The following is an 18,538-nucleotide window of genomic DNA, read 5'->3' on the forward strand; positions in this document are numbered from 1 at the left end:
CAGGAGGGAAGAGTCTTGCTTTCATACAGAAGGGAAGGTTTACACACAGCTACACCCTGTTCCATGGGGACAGGGCTACATATGTACTGCCACAAAACCTTTACTAGCAAGGGGCAACTTTAGCTCTGTGCATCTTTCAGGACACAGGCTTTCAGCTACAATCTGACTTGAGACATCATAATAATTGAGTTCGCTCACACAACAAAGGTATTAGCCCATCACGAGAACTAGTCTAAATTGCACCATTTCAGAGCCAGCCAGCCCAGTTAGCAGCTACTTTTGTGGCATCCCAGAGGTACCACCATCTCCAATGCAGCATTAGAATACAAGATCATCTCACATACACCTATGTTGGCTATCATTCAAGCTATTGAGTAGTAACAGCAATTTGTTCTCATAGGTCCTCCTGTAAGAGCTTCTGAATTACTCACTGTCATCCAGAAAGTGATAAAACTACATTTCTAATACATAAAATTCAAACAAGAACTTTATTTACATTAGGTGTTTAGGTTTTCAAGCGCTGGGTGCTGCAACATACATAACAAATTTTCATACTACATTTTTTTATAGGTAATCAGGTTGAAAAGCCGATTTACAGAATCAATTTGTCGAAACTGGCTAAACAGAAAATGTGTCAGCTCGGTTTTAGAGTACTCTGTCAATTTTACACCATCTGCTATCATTCAGAGTATTCCTGATGTCATGGTTATAAAAACAGAGTGCTCATGCAGGTTAATTTACAGTAAACTCTCCTAGTAAATTTTACATTCTTCACTTGTTCAGAAGAGCAGGTCAATACTTCCCACATTGTCTCACATAGCAATTATGGATCCAAACAGGGAGAAAACTAGATCAATCTGGAGAATTTTAACAGAAAGAAAACTGGATTTAGCAAGACAAGGAGTCAGAACTTTAATTCCATCACAAACTGAACTGTAATCTCTCATTCTGTAGAAAACAAGTTGTACTGTAAAGACTAACCAAGTCTTTTTATTCCATTATTAACATTATGCAGCAACCAATATGAGTGCCTAGGCAAACAGAAACTTTGTGAAACATTTTGCTCCAAAGCTGACTTCAGTAATGTACGCAAATGATATAGTCATCAACTCTGCTCACTGCCTGAAAGAAAAGAAGATGGCTTCAGGAGCAAATAACACTGATTCATACTGTGCTCAAGCACTAGTCAACAAAACATATTAAACTACATGGGTGAAAAAAAAAACCAAAGCAGCTTTGTTATCTTACTTGTGACACCTTATTTAAATCTCAGGCATTACTTCTTTACATCAGCATAAATACGGAGCTTTCTACACCTCTTATGATGTGGTTACAGACACAAAATGTTATAGTAGAAAGCAAGAGCTAGTTCAAAGAATTTCAGACTTTGAAATCAGCAAGATACAAAGCTAAAAGGTGTATGTTCCATTTCAAGTTATGATACTTTCACTAAAACATAAATATTTTAACATATATTAATTTTTTCTGACATTCAAAATTGTAAAGTCAATATGGCAGAATTATTGTTAAAAGCACATATTTACAAATATTCTTTTTCCATACATAAAGTATTTGGCATAATTATAACAATCTTACTGCATACACAACTGTTTGCTTCTTTTTCACATAATGGTACACTCCTTATTAAAATTTACCAATTATGTACAAAAATACTTGAACATTTATTATAGAAAACCTCTATAACTACCGTCAGCAGCTTGTAACTGCTGAAGGTTTAATTGAGAGAATATAAAAAGTGGTCACTTTCTTCCAGTTAAACTATCAACAAATCAAACACAGCTAAAATCAACATGAGCTTCCCAACAAAAGAGGGAGAATAGTTTTAACAGCATGATTTAAAATGCAGTTCACACATCTGATCCCAAGCACATTTAAACAGTCAGTAAAGAAAGAGGATACAAAAAATACATACAGAAGGTGCTTTTTTTTTTCCCCTTCCACATTCCTACGGCTTGGCATTTACTTTCCAGAGCTCTTCAGAAGCCAGTCACGAAAATACAACCTAAGGCCAAACACCATTCTCCTACAATAAAGATGATGGTGATGAACTCAAGCTAAAAAGTAAATCCAAACCCTGGCTCCATCAGTACGCACACATCCAAAGAGCTGTTCAGAATCCTTCCTAGGTTTTTACAGAATTATTAATGACCTTTGCAATTAGCTTTTGAAATTTATTGATCAATGTTTCTATTTCTGAAAATTTGCTTAAAGTATTGCTTTGTTACTAGTCAGTACTGATTCTTGTATGCAAATTAAATGAACAATTCATTTGTACCTGTTCCATGCACAGACTGCATTTTAGGGTGAACTTTCAAAAAACAGCGGAGAGCCTCCACTAGCAAACTGCTAGCTTTAAAAAAAACCCCAAACAGAACAACATCAAAATGTTAACTGGAAGAGTAAAAGTAAATTGCACCTCAAAAAGAAAAGGATGCGTCAGGTACAATAATACACTAATGGCACCAAACCTCATCAGGATTCACCAGAATGGTGCTGTACACTGAGTGAAACGCAGGTATTTTTCCATCTTAAAAAGAACATAAGCCAAGTGCGTGTTTCAGAAATTCCAAACCACATTCTTACAACAGTTCTCTGCAGTATAACTTGCATTATATCTCCATATTTCTACAGACATTTGAAATGACCAACCTGTTCAGCGGGCAAGAGAAACAACTTTCAGTCTACTTGCAGAAACATCCTAGTCTACAGACTACTTTGTTAGAAAGTGTGCATTTATCTCTAGTAGTATAGGTTCAGTCAGTATATTCTGCATTTTGTAAGAAGCATTCGGCTAACTCGGATGAGAGTTGTAGGGCTTTAGATTTAATTCTTTAAATAAAAATAAAGTACAAATAAAAGCATTTATCAGTATTCACCACCAAATAAAAAAAAAAAATAAAATCCTCTTGTTCATGCTTCCTGCAATAGCTGGCAACCTAAATTAGTAATTTCATTTCACATGTGCAACACAATATTAATAAGCATTTCAAAATTACTCAAACAAAAAGGTGGGCGAAATATTAAAGTGCCTAACTAAATGCATTTTACCATCTTTAAAAAATATTATTTCTTAAACGGGAAAGGATTGGTTGCAATTAAATACAAAAGTGGCTTCTCATAGCTGAGAGACTTTTCGGGGCAGAGGCCTGGGCCGGGGAACCTGCTCAGTTCTCCTGCTGCTGTTTTCCAGGTTGTTTGTCCGGACCAGCTGCGGCTTGGGCGGCAGTGCTGGGGGGTCTGTGGCGGGCGGGATGGAGAGGCTGTGAGGTAGAGGAACAGGGCGCTTCAGAGTCCGCTCGTACACGCTGTAAGGCGGTGGGGTTTTACTTTCTTTTCTCACAGGCTCTTCAGGGACGCTGTAGCTTGAGACAGTCACTGTTGGTTCACTGCCTTGGCTTTCAAAGCCCGATGTCTCTGATGTGCTACATCGGCTCAGCGAAGAGATGCCACTGCTGTAACTCCCCGACAGCACCGGGGAGTTGGATATGAGCCCCGAGGAATGATACTCCACTGGAGATGGTGTGAACGATTGCACAGACCCCTGCTCGAAAGAAAGGGCAGAAGAATACTTTACCTGGAGTAAACAAGGGAGAGCGTGTCTGTGCTCAGTTCAAAAACATACAGAGATACAGCACATGGATTCTGGGGCTTGATAAACATACACGTTATATCCCTGTAATTAAGATCCAGTGAGAAAGCAATAAAAAGCTCATTTCCAGGTGCCCAGGTACACCTTAAACAGCGCTCATGCCAGTAATTCATGTAAGTGAGACTAAAAAGCTGTGCTTAAATGTTATCTTACAATCAAAATACCTCGGAAAAATCTGGAAGCCTTTAAAATGAACACTCGATTTTCCTAGCTTGCAGTGAAATGCTGAACCCCGCGCCTGGCATACCTAGTGGTGTCCTGCCCCCTAATGCCAAAGCACAGGACGTGCATCTCACCCACTGTGCCTACTTCAGTCTATTCAGTTCCAAATTCATTTTCAAAGCTTTTCCTCCCAGTTTTAGTGCACCGTCATGCAATGAAAAGAGCATTTACATCGTGGCATCATTTACGACTGTGTCATTATACCAGTGTTAGATGTGAAGTGAAGAGCAGACGCCAAGCTGGGCACCAGCCCATCCAGGTGCAGCAGCAGGAAGGCAGAAGATGAAGCATTGCTGCTGCTGTAGATGGCATTTTGAACCACAGTTGTTCCACCCTTCCTTTCCCCCATCTCCCAGGTGTTGTTTGAGCACACCATGCCGCTTGCACAAAATGGGGTCCAATGCAGGGCAACAGTTGCAAATGGCTGTACCAACAGCCTCACAGGTCTGGGGGGAACTGTGGGGGACAGAGAGCTGAGGACCCAAGTGACAACAACAGTGCTGACAAAGAGTAAAAGGCAGGGATAGTAAAGCCCTACCCAAAAACACTGAGCAGTTCCATTCTAGTGAAGCAGCTTCAACTGAAAACTGTAAAAGGTTAGACCGTACTTGGCAACTAAAAAGTTTTTGCAGCTTATCCAATTTTGACTGGAGCCATCCGTGACAATCTAGACTTAACAGCCTCAAGCACAGGCTATAGAAGGGATGGAGAAATCACATTAAAGACAAATTTCTCACCCAATTCTTGTTAGACTAGCTGGCGCTCAGCTGCTCAGCTTTAGGTGAAAGTGTGAGCCATGCAACAAAAAGTGGGGAGGGGAGGAAAAGGAGTGAGAAGGGGTGTATAGAGCTGGCTGCACTGACTTTATGCTGTTGAGATAATTTTAGTTATCCATCTAGGACTGGATCCACCGTGTACTGAAAGCAATGGAAAAAAAATCTTCATTTACATCAGTGGGTTTTGTACTAAGATGGCCTTTTCTGGCAGCACATAACAGTTGGAACAAAGGCTAAAAACTGAGCCCTGCATATGGCTAGGGAAAAGCAAAGCAAGTTTTATTTGAAGCTCAATACATGCTGAAGACATTTCAGACATTGTGGGTCTGTTTAACTACTTGTTTCAGGTTTCGTTCCTCTGCATATGAAGGGGCTGCAGCTGCGCTCCTACTCCACACATGAACAGGGTCAAGGTTTTCAAATAAATGATGTAATAGGTTCAAGTTCCAAGAACTCTTGACACTTGGATTAAGTAACCATGCATAAGATTTAGGACCTTTGCTTTTGTCATTCAGAACAAGAGCAAATATGTGCAAACCCTGCCTCGTTCAATCTAGGAGCTGGGGTAAGCACATGGCTCCTGACAGCAGTGCAGACTGCTTGTACCAGTAGTAACAGTCTAGACACCAAACAGTCTGGAAATTCATGGATGCTCAAAGTGAGATCCAAGATCTCTCAGGAGTATTGTGGGCCAGTATTCCTCTCCCAGGTGGCAATCCAGACTTTGGCTGCAAAATGCTTCAATTCTGTGTGGGCCTTTAGAAGAAAATGTTAGGAAAATCTTCAAACATCCCTAAGAATCATCAGTACTGAGTCCATCCAGGAAAAAGTTGCTCACCTTTCACACAAGATGTAATCATAGAATGGGTTGGGTTGGGAAAGACTTCAAAGCTCATCCAGTTCCAACTCCCCTGCCATGGCAGGGACACCTTCCACTAGACCAGGTTGCTCAAAGCCCTGTCCAACCTGACCTTGAACACTGCCAGGGCTGGGGCAGCCACAGCTTCTGGGGCAACCTGTTGAGATGTCTCACTGCCCTCACAGTAAAAAAATTCTTCCTTATATCTAATCTATCTTCTTTCAGTTTAAAGCCATTACGCCTTGTCCTGTCATTACATGCCCTTATAAAAAAGCCCTTCCCCAGATTTCTTGTAGCTCCCCTTTAGGCACTGGGAGGCTGCTGTAAGGTCTCCCTGGAGCCTTCTCTTCTCCAGGCTGAATAAGCCCAACTCTAAGAGCCTCTCAGAGCACCTCTGGGAGAGGTGCTCCATCCTTCCAGTTATCTTCGTGGCCCTCCTCTGGCCTTGCTCCAACAGGTCCATGTTCTTCTTATGCTGGAAGCCCCAAAGCCCCTAATGTTCTGAAGAGCTTCCTAGTAAGCAGTTAATGTGAACCCTTGGATTGGTACTCTCTTCAGCAGCTGTACTGTGATAGTTGGACTATGAGGCACTGATGACCAGGCAAAACTGCTCTGTGTTGAAGCTCAACCACTGTGCAGCCACAAGTGGAAATGTTACAGACTCACGAGATGACGAACAGGAAAATGACCAAGGACTTGTGATTAGGGACCTCAAGGGGAAAAACACTAATTTTGGGGTGCCACTTTCTTCCTCCTCAGGAGATGTGTATCTCTGCTTACTCTTGTGAATGTTTTTTGTATAGGCATATGATAATAAAACAAAAAATGTACATATTTAATATACATTATTTAGGATTATATTATGTACCCCACAACATATACAACCTGTCCCACAAAGGCAATTCACTGCAGTAAGACGGTACCTTCATTGGTGATCTGCCAGCAGGAGAAGGGGAAACGGAGGCTATGTGTCTTGCTGGTGATGCTGCAAAGTCAGAAAGATGTCAGTGCACTCTTGGAATTACAATTTTCACTAAGAAATCTTTTTAAGTGGATAGGAAATCATTCAATACACAAACATTACATCTGGTTCCCTCCAGGTATTTGCCTGATGGCTGCAAATAGTTTTAGAGATTTTGTGTCTTTTACTTTGTTGTCAGGATTATGTTGCAGTACAACTAATGAAGTATAAGAGATTTCTCCATCCATCTTTTCTGGCAAATTTTGTGTCACTAAATTGGTTTATATCCTATCAAACTATAACAGAATTCAAAGTAAGTCAGTTTAACAACCCTTCCCCTCCTCTTTTTGTTCTTCTCTTAAGAAATATATCAAGTATTTGCATGTCAAATAAGGAAAAAGACAATGCATAATGTACCTTTATAAAATATTTACCTGTAAATATACTGTAAACATGCCTGGACATCCTTTGAGGAGTAAGTCTCGAACTCAAAAAACATTTTCACTCTCTTGAGAATGATTGCATTTATAGTATCACTTAAGCAGCCTTTCTTTTAAGTGGAAATTAATCTTTTGAAAGGCAAATTGGTTATTGTAATAGAACTCATGTACTTCCATGATTGGTGTGCTTTTTCTGGCCAGTAAGATTCTTTGTGATTAATGATAATTTCTGACCGCTAACTTCCAATTATCTTAAGACCAAAAGATTAAATTTGATCATCCTCCCTAGTAGTAGCATGAGCTGTCTGAAGCTACTCAGTCATTTAGTGAAGGGGCAGAGCATTGGAAACAGAATATTACAGAGAACGTTAATGAGATGAAAATACCTGCAGAGTCAGTACTACAGGCTTCTATGTAAGTAATCAAATAATAAAGTAACCTGTCCAAGAAGTTAAATGTTAATCAGAGTGGAAAGAATCTAAGCCCCCAAGTAAATAATTCTTTTACTGGAGCTTAGCCTGAAATGCCCATTAACTCACCAGTCTGTGCAGGTCTTGGTGGTACAGGAGGAGATATGAGCTTTCCACTTTCTGATGTGTTTCTGGCTTCCTTCCCACTGTCCAGGCTCCAGCTGCTAGGGGTGCTGTTCACAGCTGGAAGAGAACGAAAATGCTAGCATATCCATCAACACATCCATATCTCTGATTGGCCTTTATCCAGGAAGGTAAAACTACACAAAGTGAAAACATTAAACAACTTAATAAGCATGCCTGAAAAGCTTTTATGATCACATCAGCACTTGAAAAGCTCTTAAATAATGCCTGTCAATCTCCTGGTTGCCTGATGTATGCATGTGGCCCTCAGGTCAGTTTATGATTGTATAGCAGTTGGGACCATCAGCAAGAATAGCAGCTGAGAGAGCACTCTGGTGCACTGCAAAAACAGCCACAAAGGGAGATAAGCTTGAAGCCTGTTAATATAATCAGCTTATCTTTGAACCAGACTCCTACTTAGAGGTTTCTAGACAGAGGGAAACAGACTATTCATAAACTGTTTCCATTAACTCATTTCATATACAGAAGGGACTAGAGAAACGAACTTGCCAAATTCCAATCAACCTCCCTCAGAAAGCTTTCCGTGCTAACACTCCTTTGTTGCCTTCATAGGCTACAAATTTGTAATTTAAAGAAGGGCACAAAATGAAGCGAGTAAAAATTGGAAGAAATGAAAGTGTCTGGTGAAAAAAAAAAAAAATTAGGACGTTATTGTGGACCGAGTAAATCTATGTACACTGTTTGTGTCCATGGTCAAGGATCTCTGCTTGATCATGTAAATTGACTACCACCGTGACACACATAAAATTGGCTGTTGTCATGGAACTGGTAAATGTAACACAAATACTTTAACTGTATGATCCTATAAGGTCTGAAACAGCTTCTGTAACTGGATTATCTTATGTTATCAAGGAGCCACCGATACTGGAAAGAAGTCAGATAGAAAGAGAGAGCATTTAACATGGACAGAACAAAACCTAACTTAAATCCCACAATTTTCCTTATATGTCCTGTAAAAAAGTGGGAGAACACTGCTTCAAATCTTCCTTTTCCCCAGAAAAAAACCCACCAAACCTCTCCCACCTTCAAAGCTTCAAACCTCGTCTTGACATGACAGTTTCCTTCTTGTCTGCTTATTTCATAGTTCTGAGTAGAAAACCACATGCAAGGACTCTGTGCTCATGTATAAAGATAAAGCAAAAAGGCAAAGTTTTGTTGCTATACTGATGGTATCAATTATTGCTATTACAGGAACATCAAGGGCTCACAGAAGGACTGCATTCCCATTATACGAGTATATACCAAACCTAATGCAAAAAGTACAGCACAAATATTTGTTTTGTATCTGTAACAATATTGTTACAGTATAATTGCACATTAGTTGATCCTGAGAACAGTGCACAGAATTATCTGCTTTCTACAGGATCATTTTGCTTTCTTGTTGCCAAAATATGCAATACATTCTTTGCTTTTTTATAGTAGGCTGTCACCTAGCAGTATGGTTTTGCCCTCATACTAAAAATGACTTGGCACCAGATGTAGGTACTTCAAGTGCCTGAGTCTCTTGAAAAGTCAAATTTGTCTTATAAATCATCCAAGCAGTCAGTTCTTTGGACTGCTAAAGTCTCCAGGAGAGAATATTTGATTTTAATAATTCTGTAATTTACTTGGCTGCATAGGCCAGTGGAAAAGTTTTGCCATTTCCACGTTGAATTTTTTCATATGTTTTTTCAGCCCTGTGAAGAATTCTACACTTCAGCTTTCATAAAAACTGGGACACAAAAATACTTATAAAAATCAGCTCCTACTGATGAAAATCTGGTTCCTGTTCAGTTCTTGTTACAGTGGATTCTTAACATATCTCTTTTCAATACACCTGTTTTACTGTATCCTTCATTCGAGGCACCACAAAGGGCAGCACATAATGAAATGATAGAGCATATTATGCATGTGGCATGCCCAATGAAATCGTGGCACAATAACTGTGCCAACAATATTGAATTTCCCCATGTGCAGAATTATGAAAGGCATTATTTTGTCTATGGAAATTCATAGGTTTCTCATTTACTCTAATTAATAAGAAACCCAAACCCCGACAAACCACAATTTCTTTTCCATCAAAGTGTAACCAAAAGCACAGTGATTTGTATTTGGTAAAGAGGACCAGCAGATGCCAAACTCTAGGACTCTATCCATCTCTTTGGCTTCTCTCTGCCCCAGTCTCCAGAAGTTAATCTCCAGAGTCCATCACCCCACGTCTCTCTTGAGAAGCAGAAAGAATGGTTCTCATGCAGCCTGCTGCAACTTGCTGCTCCATCACCCCTTCCTGCAAACTTCTGGGCCCCTGTGAGTGCAACACTCAGTTCAAACAAACACTATATTCCCTCCTTTCTGGCAAAGTGTTTTGAAACTTCAGAGTGTTAGTGTAGTTTTAGTTAAATTAGAATGTTTTAAAACATGAAGATAACAGTATGCATTCAAAAAAATTAGCATTCCACAGGAATATGACAGATTAATTACATTTTCATTGCTTCCCAGATTGGTATGGTATGGCATTTCCACTCACCTTTGTCAGGGCCAGGCAGATTGGAATCACTTCGTGGCAAAGCACCATCTCCAATATGATTGAATAGTATTCTCTGTAAATTGAGAACAGCATGGTTTATGCACAGCTGCTGTTGTATTTCAGTAGCCTTTATGAAAACAAATATCATAGTATTATTATCCCCACAAGATAATTACTGACCTACACAGGTCAGGCGGTGGTGATAAATATCACCTAAGTATGTAAATAGTTTAATAAAAATATGAGCATAAAATAGGGAGTTGACCAGTTTTCTGAACACACTGGAATCAGAGACAGAATTATTATGTACTAAGTTCTGACAGTTTCCAGCTCCCTAAAAAACAAAATAAGGCTCATTCCTCAAGTGGTATCTTGGTAGATTATTAAACAAGTGCATGGATAGATTTGCAATAACCTCACTGCAGAATCAGAACTTTACTTCCCCCGACCCAATCTTTTTTCCTTAAAGCAAGGTCAGAGAAGCCATGAGATTCAAATCAAATCCTATTCCTAAATCTTGCAATGTTAGAAGACCATGACGAGTCAGCGAGGTACTACACCGTGGTACCACAAGACGGCAGACCCAGCTGCAAACTAAGTGTCATTGACCTAACATGTTGCAGCTGTGTTACAAAGCGATGAACAAATATTTGGCCAATTTAACTTGAGTTTAAACATCACATAGCGGAAATGCCTTATTAGACTGAGCTACACTAGGTTTGTCTCTCTATGTATGTCTATCTGTGCTGTGCTAAAGTCATACTGGAACAGGTAACAGCTGTTTTCCTGAAGTTACCATTAAATTGAGGTGGTGTAACTACATGTATAATCTAACGTGACAGAAAATGTCATCGTATGTTCCTGCCTGGTTTGGATTGAATCTTCACTGCCTAGTGAGTCTGCAGTGCACTAGGATCTGGTGGGCAAGTGCTGAAGTCCATTTTCTGTCATGAAGGTAAAGAGCAAAGCCTGAAAAAGCAACTGAAACTGAAGGAGATAAAGAGACAAGGCTGAATGAGATACAGAGAAATGAAGACATACTAAAATAACTAAATGTAAACCCATATGGAAGAACAAGAGGAATCACAGGATGTTTAATGATGCACAAAAAAAAACCCCAAAAATGTGAAACCCAAAAAGCTCCATTAGGAAGAATAATAGTGCAAAAACTGAGGAGGCTTGTTGACCAGTCAATGATAGCAGGCATTCCTCTTCAGAGTATGGGAAGAGTTACAGAGACACTGTTACAGTCACTCAGCCAGAGATCAAAAAGCAAGCACAAATGGATGTTAACTGAAAACAGTTGAACACATGTAACCTTGAGCATCAATTTCAGTGAGGGAAGCGGATGCAGTACTGCTGTGGTCTTGTTTTCAGAAGTCCATCAAACTTCCTTAAATGAAGTAGCTATGGCCTGAAAAGACTTGGCTTGGACTTGAAGTGCAGGAATTTGCCTCTGTATCTCATCTTTCCTGGCTGAAAAACTATTGTGAATATTGCATTCATTAAGCTGTAACAAAGATGTTCATAAATAGGTGGTCCCTTCCTCATTAATTTAGTGTGAAGCTCCAACAAGGACTGTTGAAATTACCTGGCATTAGGATAAAAATAGAAATGACAAGGAATAGTTTCAGCATTTAGATTCTAATGAGAGTTGCAGATACCTCCTTACTATTGTCCTGAGGATTTCTTTTCACCTTCTTAATCAGAAGGCAGAGAATCTGAATCTTGTTTCTCATCAGCCCATTTTTACCGCTCAGGATAGAGACAGAGCACCAGAGAAAGAAGTTGTACCTTCCCCAGAAAGATACATCCTCATTTATGGTTATGAGGGCAGAAAGAAACTGTCAGACCTTTGAGACATCACTGCACAAGCAAGTCAGTTTTTCTACTTACCCTGTCTTGGGACACTGAGGGTAGAGACAGATTGGGAGATTTTCCTGCTGGGCGAGTCTCAGAGAGAGCAGAGGCTGGGCCTACGAGCTCCTCAGCCTCCCTTATCGAATCACGGGTACAGTGTGGGACAGAAGTCGCATTCCATTTGGCAAAGCAAGAGTTTGCAGTCTGGGAGCAAAAACGGGATAATTTTTTTCTTTGCACCAAACTGTAAAACCGCTTTAAAGAACATCTGCTCTTTCCTGTATGCTGGAAACTGAGAAAGTGCCCAGCAGATACATCAGCAAGTCATTCCCAAGAAATGCCCTAAGTCTGGCTAAGCTTCGGTATTACTTCTTAAACCCTCAGGTAACTGCATGAGGACTTAAACAGAAAAGAGGAAAAAATTAAATCAAGAGCTAATTCAATAACTGAAGAAGCAAGGGACAAGAATACAACTAATGAGAAACCACCAAATTATTTCTAAAAGAAAAGATCCTGGACTGCCAAGCTGTTTGTTTTTTTAATCAGAGGAAAAACTTATGGTGGAAATGCGAGTGTTGAGAGGAGGGCCTTTCACACTGTACTTATGTTCTTGTCTTTCTCAGCTTCAGTGAGAGGTGCATTGTGTGATGGCTGGGATTAAACAGCAACCGTATTAAAGGAAAGCACTTTAGGAAAGTAGGTCCATTAAGAAGAAAAGATGAAAAAAAATTCAAAGTTGGCCAGCTCAGCTCACCACGCTCATTTTGCATTTCAGGTAAGTCAAAAGATACGAATTTCATACAGACCTATGTAACAGTAATTTTAAGGTAAGAACTCAACTCATTCTTCTCTCTGGAGTAACAAAAAGTCTATCTTTCCTTTCTGAAACTACACTGAAAAATAGGAATAGCCACATGTGGTCGGTTATTATCTCAGAGTGGCTAAGATTAGCTATTTCAGAAGAAATAAAGGGGAGGTCAGCAGGGACAACTGCTGTGATAACAGTTTTCTTTCTTCTTCCCTAGACGGAACAAACACTGCGGTTTCACACAAGCAGGCTGTGTCATCGCCAAGTCTTTGCATCTCTCTCACTGCAGTGAGCAAATATAAACAACCAGATCTAAACCTAGACATAGCAAGCAGAAATGTGAATAGAATACATGGTACTTGATCACATCTCCTTCGTGTAAAATATTTTAGACTATTTTCTGATAAAAACAACAACAACAACAACAAAACAGCTTGAAAATTAACAGCAGTGAGCAGGCATTGAATCTGTGAGGACTTCCCACAAGCTTCCTACCTGTGAAGTTTCCAAAGGAATAGGGTAGATGGCACTGCAGGGCCTTTCTCTGGGAGACAGGCAAGAGTTTTCTCGGGAATGCTTATGTTTGTCAGACAAAAGAGGAGAGGCTAGAATAGAAATATGTCAAGTGATTAAATTCATTCAGTGAAACACAAACATTTCAAGTCTATGTTTATTACAAAGAAATCCTCTGTCCCCAGTAATTCATATTTCTCAAACAACTGGATAAATTTTGACATCTGACCAGTGACAGCATGCAGACACTCAGCTGTGTAATGTATCAAGAATCATTTAACATGGTTTACCACAGGAGATAATCACTGACCTCTGGCACTGGATGGAGCCGAACTGGTCACATTAGGAGAAGCAGAATGAGCAGAACTCAGGCTTGAGGTAGACGGACTAGGCTAAATATAGAAGAGATGCTGTTGTTATATCACATTACATCTACTGGTTTGGAAAACAAAAAATTATAATATACTTTTCACTAGAACAAAGAACTTGTAATTTGTTAGACTAGTTTCTCAGTATTTCAAAATAGCAAACCAGCATAAAGAGCAGTTATGTAACTTACAAAGATGTAGTAAAATATCAAATAAATGGAAGTGTAACTAATATATTAAAATATTTACATCACAGCTGTGTCAACTAGACAGAAAAGTCTATGCAAGGTCAGATGACTTTGCATAATACCGCATTGCTGCTTTTTACTTTCATAAAAAAATCCACGCTCCAAGTTAAAGAAGAAGAAACAATTACATCAAAAATTGTTCTTTCTAAATGAAGGACGTTAACCATCCATTGAAAGACTTTTTTATAAAGAAGTATCAGCATTAACTTTGAGATTTCTGAACAAAATAACAAGCATTAATTTAGTAAATAACCTCGCAAGAAAGATTCTGTTCAGTTTGAAGTATAACAAAAGTGTGTACCTGCATGTTAAATACTTCATCAGAGCTTTCCGACTGCCCAGTGATATTGCTGACTTCAGCAGAAGCTTGGGATGAGAGTGATGAGGACGAATACCTATTGACAGCTGGGTAACTCAAAGGACTATTATAAGAGTAATGAAATACAAAATGGTTAACTGCAGTTGCCAATCATATTTTTAATGTGAAAACAGCACATATTTATTAATCTCTACAGTTTAATTTGGATTTATTGGGGTGGGGGAAGGAGAGGAGGACAGAGTATATATATCAGCTGTTCATGACTGAAGATACTTCATGAAGACCATGCAAGGAAGCATGCACACAATAGAAGCTTTTTATGGGTCAACTTCTGTGAGTAACAAAATCTATCTGTTTCTAGGATTTTAACTTACCTGCGTCGCGGTATTACCCTGGCACCATCAGGGCTCATAGAAACAGGTATGGAATTTCGGCATACGCGAGGACTTCCATTTGGGAAATGAACTGGGCTAGCTTGTACACAGGCAGAAAATTCCTGGCAATTTGTAAAAAGATTAACACGAACATAATACCATTAAGATATATATAGTCATTTGATTAGTCACAGCTGCATTTGGATCAGCTTCATCATTACCAAGAAAAATATTTTAACTTTTTGCTGATTATATGTTCCCATTAGTAAAATGTGACTATTGTTCTTGGAAGTGTAGGAAAAGTTTGTTATCTTTCTCTCTCCTTTGTGGTACTTAAGAATGCTAGATGTAATGTGGACAAACAACCAAAAGATGTCACTATTTGTTGCTCAGGAAATCTAAAACAACCCTTACTGCAGCAAAACTGTCTCATGGTTTATCCATGCACCTGCTCACCTACCTGTATTCCCAAACTTGACTTCATCACAAAAAACTGATCCACCAGCTTTTTGTGCAAAGGCCTCATGTCCTGTGGCACCACCTTCTCGTGCACTGCCAAGCCAAATTCTAGAATCTGGGCCTGCAGAAAAAACAGAAGGAAAGAGAGGAAGAATATTTTGGATACATTTTCCTTAAGCTTTCTTCATCAATTAAGATACCGATCAAAAAAAAAAAACCCAACAAAATGCATGCTGTATTAAAAGCATCCACCTAAATCCCTGGCAGACCTGTAATCAAACAAGGCCTAAGACCGACCAATCAATACACAAGAGGATTTATGCCTCTTCCCATTTTACTATTCAACTTTCCCAAAGATCTGGCCTCTGCAAATTGAACTCTAATATAAAACCCATTATTGATAACTTAGTGAACAGCTGGCTAAATGGCAGTTTTACAAAGGAGCCGGTCTAAATCCTAAAGAAAAGCCATTTTCTACAAGAACAGTTATAAAAAGCAGGAAACAACAGCAATGGCCACACCCACCAGAGACCTCCTAATATATTTTCAATGATGTCCATGGTTCCCTATCCTATTCCAACTCCCCAGAGACCTCTGAAAGTGGTGGCTTTATGTATATTCTTGACGCAAGCATGACAGGTTTCAGAATAACATTGCTAAAGCTAACCTTGCTTGAATTTGGTCACAGGCATTTAAAATAGTCACTTGGTTACATGACACATGAGTTACTCAAATTGAAAAACAAAATAGCTACACTATGCTGTAATATCTTTGGATGAGAGCTACTAGCTGACGTTTTCAGGCAGGCTGCGAGCTGGCACAGAGCTGTACAACATCACTGACCCAAGGTCAGGCCTGCAGCACATCCATCCGTCTGTGCACACAGCCATCTCAGCCCTCCTGAATGCTCCGCATTTTCTGCTAAACTATCTGTAGGTGCCAGACAGGGTTTAACTGCTATCACGTTTTATCATAGCAAGTTATACACTCCAGTTTTAAACTGTAAGGGTTACTGAGATTAACTACAGCTTGAAAAACCAAAACTGCAACATAAATTACTATTTATTATCTAAATGAAATGAAAGCGAGCTCAGTGAACCTATTCTGATTTATACTGTCTAGGATCTGCGCTTTGGCTGATCTGACCAAACATTAGCACGACGCTAAAAAAAAAATGCAATCTCCATTTTGCCAAATTCCAATACTCTGACCTCTTTATTCCAAGCTAGCAATAAGGTTTGAAATTTCAACATGCTGCATAGAACAAAGATAGGTAAATCTCAGTTAAAAAAGCCAAAATGAAAGCTGAAATACTAAGAGCACTTGATCAAAGCAATTTTTTTGTGCATTTCCAAATGGACACACCTCATATTTGAGGCTGGTAGGTCATTTTCTTACAAATATATGAAGAAATAATACAAAAACATGTAATACATAGAACACTCACCTGTTTAATCACTTGGTGTAATAACATTTTTCATGTTAGTTTGCTCTTATGCTAAACCTTGAAGTGAAAATATTTGTTCTGTAGTATTGGTAAAATACATCATACAAATATTTGCTGAAGCCATCAAATGTTTCAGTGACATAATATTTATTCTGTAGTAGTGGTAAGATATGTTGTGCATATGAGCATCACAAGACAAAAATTTGCCCCTCGTTCAACCTTTAATTTAGAATGAAGTGATTAAGATGATGAAAAGAACGAGGGAAAAAAAATATTAACACAACCCAGAAACCTGCTTGTATAGGAAATTACTGTCTGCTTGGAATCTAATTCAGAAGATACTGGAGACTACTCGGCAACCATTAACCCCTGAAATGTTGTATTTTATTTTGGGACACTATCAGCTAGAACAGCTGAGTAGGCCACTTCCTCAGTCTTTTCCCCACTTTACCTGCTCAAGCATTAGTTCTCTCAAGCGTGTGATCTTCTCTCCATCCTCTGGATGGTTCAAGATGTATTCTTTGACGAAGAATGCCTAAGCAGAATAAAACCACAAAGTAACTTAATATGAGTAAAACCACATCACTCAGGGTTTTTAAGCAAGTTTCTAGATTATACCTTCAGAAAAAAAATGTTTTCAAGAACTCATGGTTCTTGTCATTGATGTCAAAAAGCCACATATTTCACTTCAAAGCATATGACCAACATCCAAGTGTGCAAGTGTGTTCATGAGCTTACATGACTTTCCAACCCACCTCCAGTGCTCAAATTATAGCAGCTAGGTACCCCAAAGTCATTTTACCCACCAGCAATTGCCTGAACATAGCATTCCCCTGTATGTTCACAATCACATCTTTCTTTCCATGGCAAACATCCCACCCTCCAAGGGGATTATATTGAGTTTACAACAGTTCTCGACATTGCTCTGCAAAGAAAATGTACAGCTGCTCATTTGAGAGATTTCTAGACCTTCTTAAAAATGCGTTTGTCACAAGAAGTGTATGTAGGCACACCTATACACACTCATGGTTCCCTATCCATAGGGTTAAGAGGATAATAGTGGCTGCTCTGTGCTGTGTGCTTTTTTCACCTGTCTTTACATTTCCCTCATATGCTTTTTACAAGGTTCTCCATCCAACTTTAGCTGCTAAAATCTTGCTATGCAGAATTATTTGCAAATATGGGAGCAGTGAAGCTAGAAATAAGTGTACCCCTTTTCTGATTCAGTTCCAAAATTTCATGCTGTGACAACCCATAACAAGGAAGTGGTGAGGCCTATCTAGAAAATGAATACTGATACTGTAATGAAGAAGATTTATTCACATGGCTCTTTCAGTACAGATGAATAGATTATAAGGATTCATGTTTAAGTTGTTAAAAGGAGCCCTCTGATACTTGCTAAAATCCCAAATCCCAAACTTCTGCCAGCTGATAGGGTTTTTTTCCCCTCATAATGTTCTTTCAGTATCAAGCAGGTGGTGTCCCAGTGGTTTTGGGCTGAGACTTATACAGAACTGCAATATGAGTCAAAGATGTAATAATCTAACTTCAAATAAAATCACCAGTTCTTTAGAAAGAAAAAAAAATAATCAGAATTTGACTAAATCCAAGAACATTTTTGGGACCAGTGGTTTCCAATAATTCATTATAAAAGTGCTTCTACTCTTCTAGCATATGTAAAGGAGCTAAAAGAAATGTGAGAGTACAAAGCACAGTTTGAGAGGTGTTAGTGAGCGCAAAACACACTCTTCATGCTTTCCTAGCAGCATATAGAGAAATGAAAATCAGTGTTTCAGTCTACAGTCGCTTATTAGCACACATGAATGAAGGTGCTGCATAATAACTATTACTTTTGCAGATTCTCTGGAATCTGTTCCTGTATTGAAACCAGTGAAAAGTGTAGCTTTAACACCTGCAATATTAGCCAAAGTGCTGAAAAATTAGAGATAGGCACTTTTTATCCCATCAGGAAGAACCAAGAAGGCAGCAGCAGGCCAAAGGACATTATTTGCTGGTATTAACACTTCTAAAAGTTTGGAAGTTGCCTGAAGGGAAGGAAGATATCTGTAAAGACATGGTCATGCTTACCTCAAG

At 39.1% G+C, this 18,538-nt stretch overlaps 1 protein-coding gene across 3 annotated transcripts in view; it reads right to left on the minus strand.

The window, feature by feature from the left end:
- Positions 1–469: 469 nt before the first annotated feature.
- The window catches only part of DOCK4 (dedicator of cytokinesis 4), a 265,386-nt gene continuing 247,317 nt past the window's right edge, over positions 470–18,538 (minus strand). The window contains exons 43-53 of one of the 3 annotated variants that reach the window (XM_065695013.1): positions 16,896–16,979; positions 14,999–15,118; positions 14,539–14,660; positions 14,147–14,267; positions 13,540–13,621; positions 13,212–13,321; positions 11,945–12,112; positions 10,049–10,121; positions 7,468–7,581; positions 6,451–6,512; positions 470–3,562 (exon numbers count right to left, since the gene is read on the minus strand). In XM_065695013.1, coding sequence (XP_065551085.1) covers positions 3,137–3,562; positions 6,451–6,512; positions 7,468–7,581; positions 10,049–10,121; positions 11,945–12,112; positions 13,212–13,321; positions 13,540–13,621; positions 14,147–14,267; positions 14,539–14,660; positions 14,999–15,118; positions 16,896–16,979 — 1,482 coding nt within the window. In that variant the 3' untranslated portion in view covers positions 470–3,136. The other 2 variants (XM_065695172.1, XM_065695089.1) reach the window with 2 other exon arrangements.

The sequence above is a fragment of the Lathamus discolor genome, chromosome 1, assembly GCF_037157495.1.
Source record: "Lathamus discolor isolate bLatDis1 chromosome 1, bLatDis1.hap1, whole genome shotgun sequence".
NCBI lineage: Eukaryota > Metazoa > Chordata > Aves > Psittaciformes > Psittacidae > Lathamus > Lathamus discolor.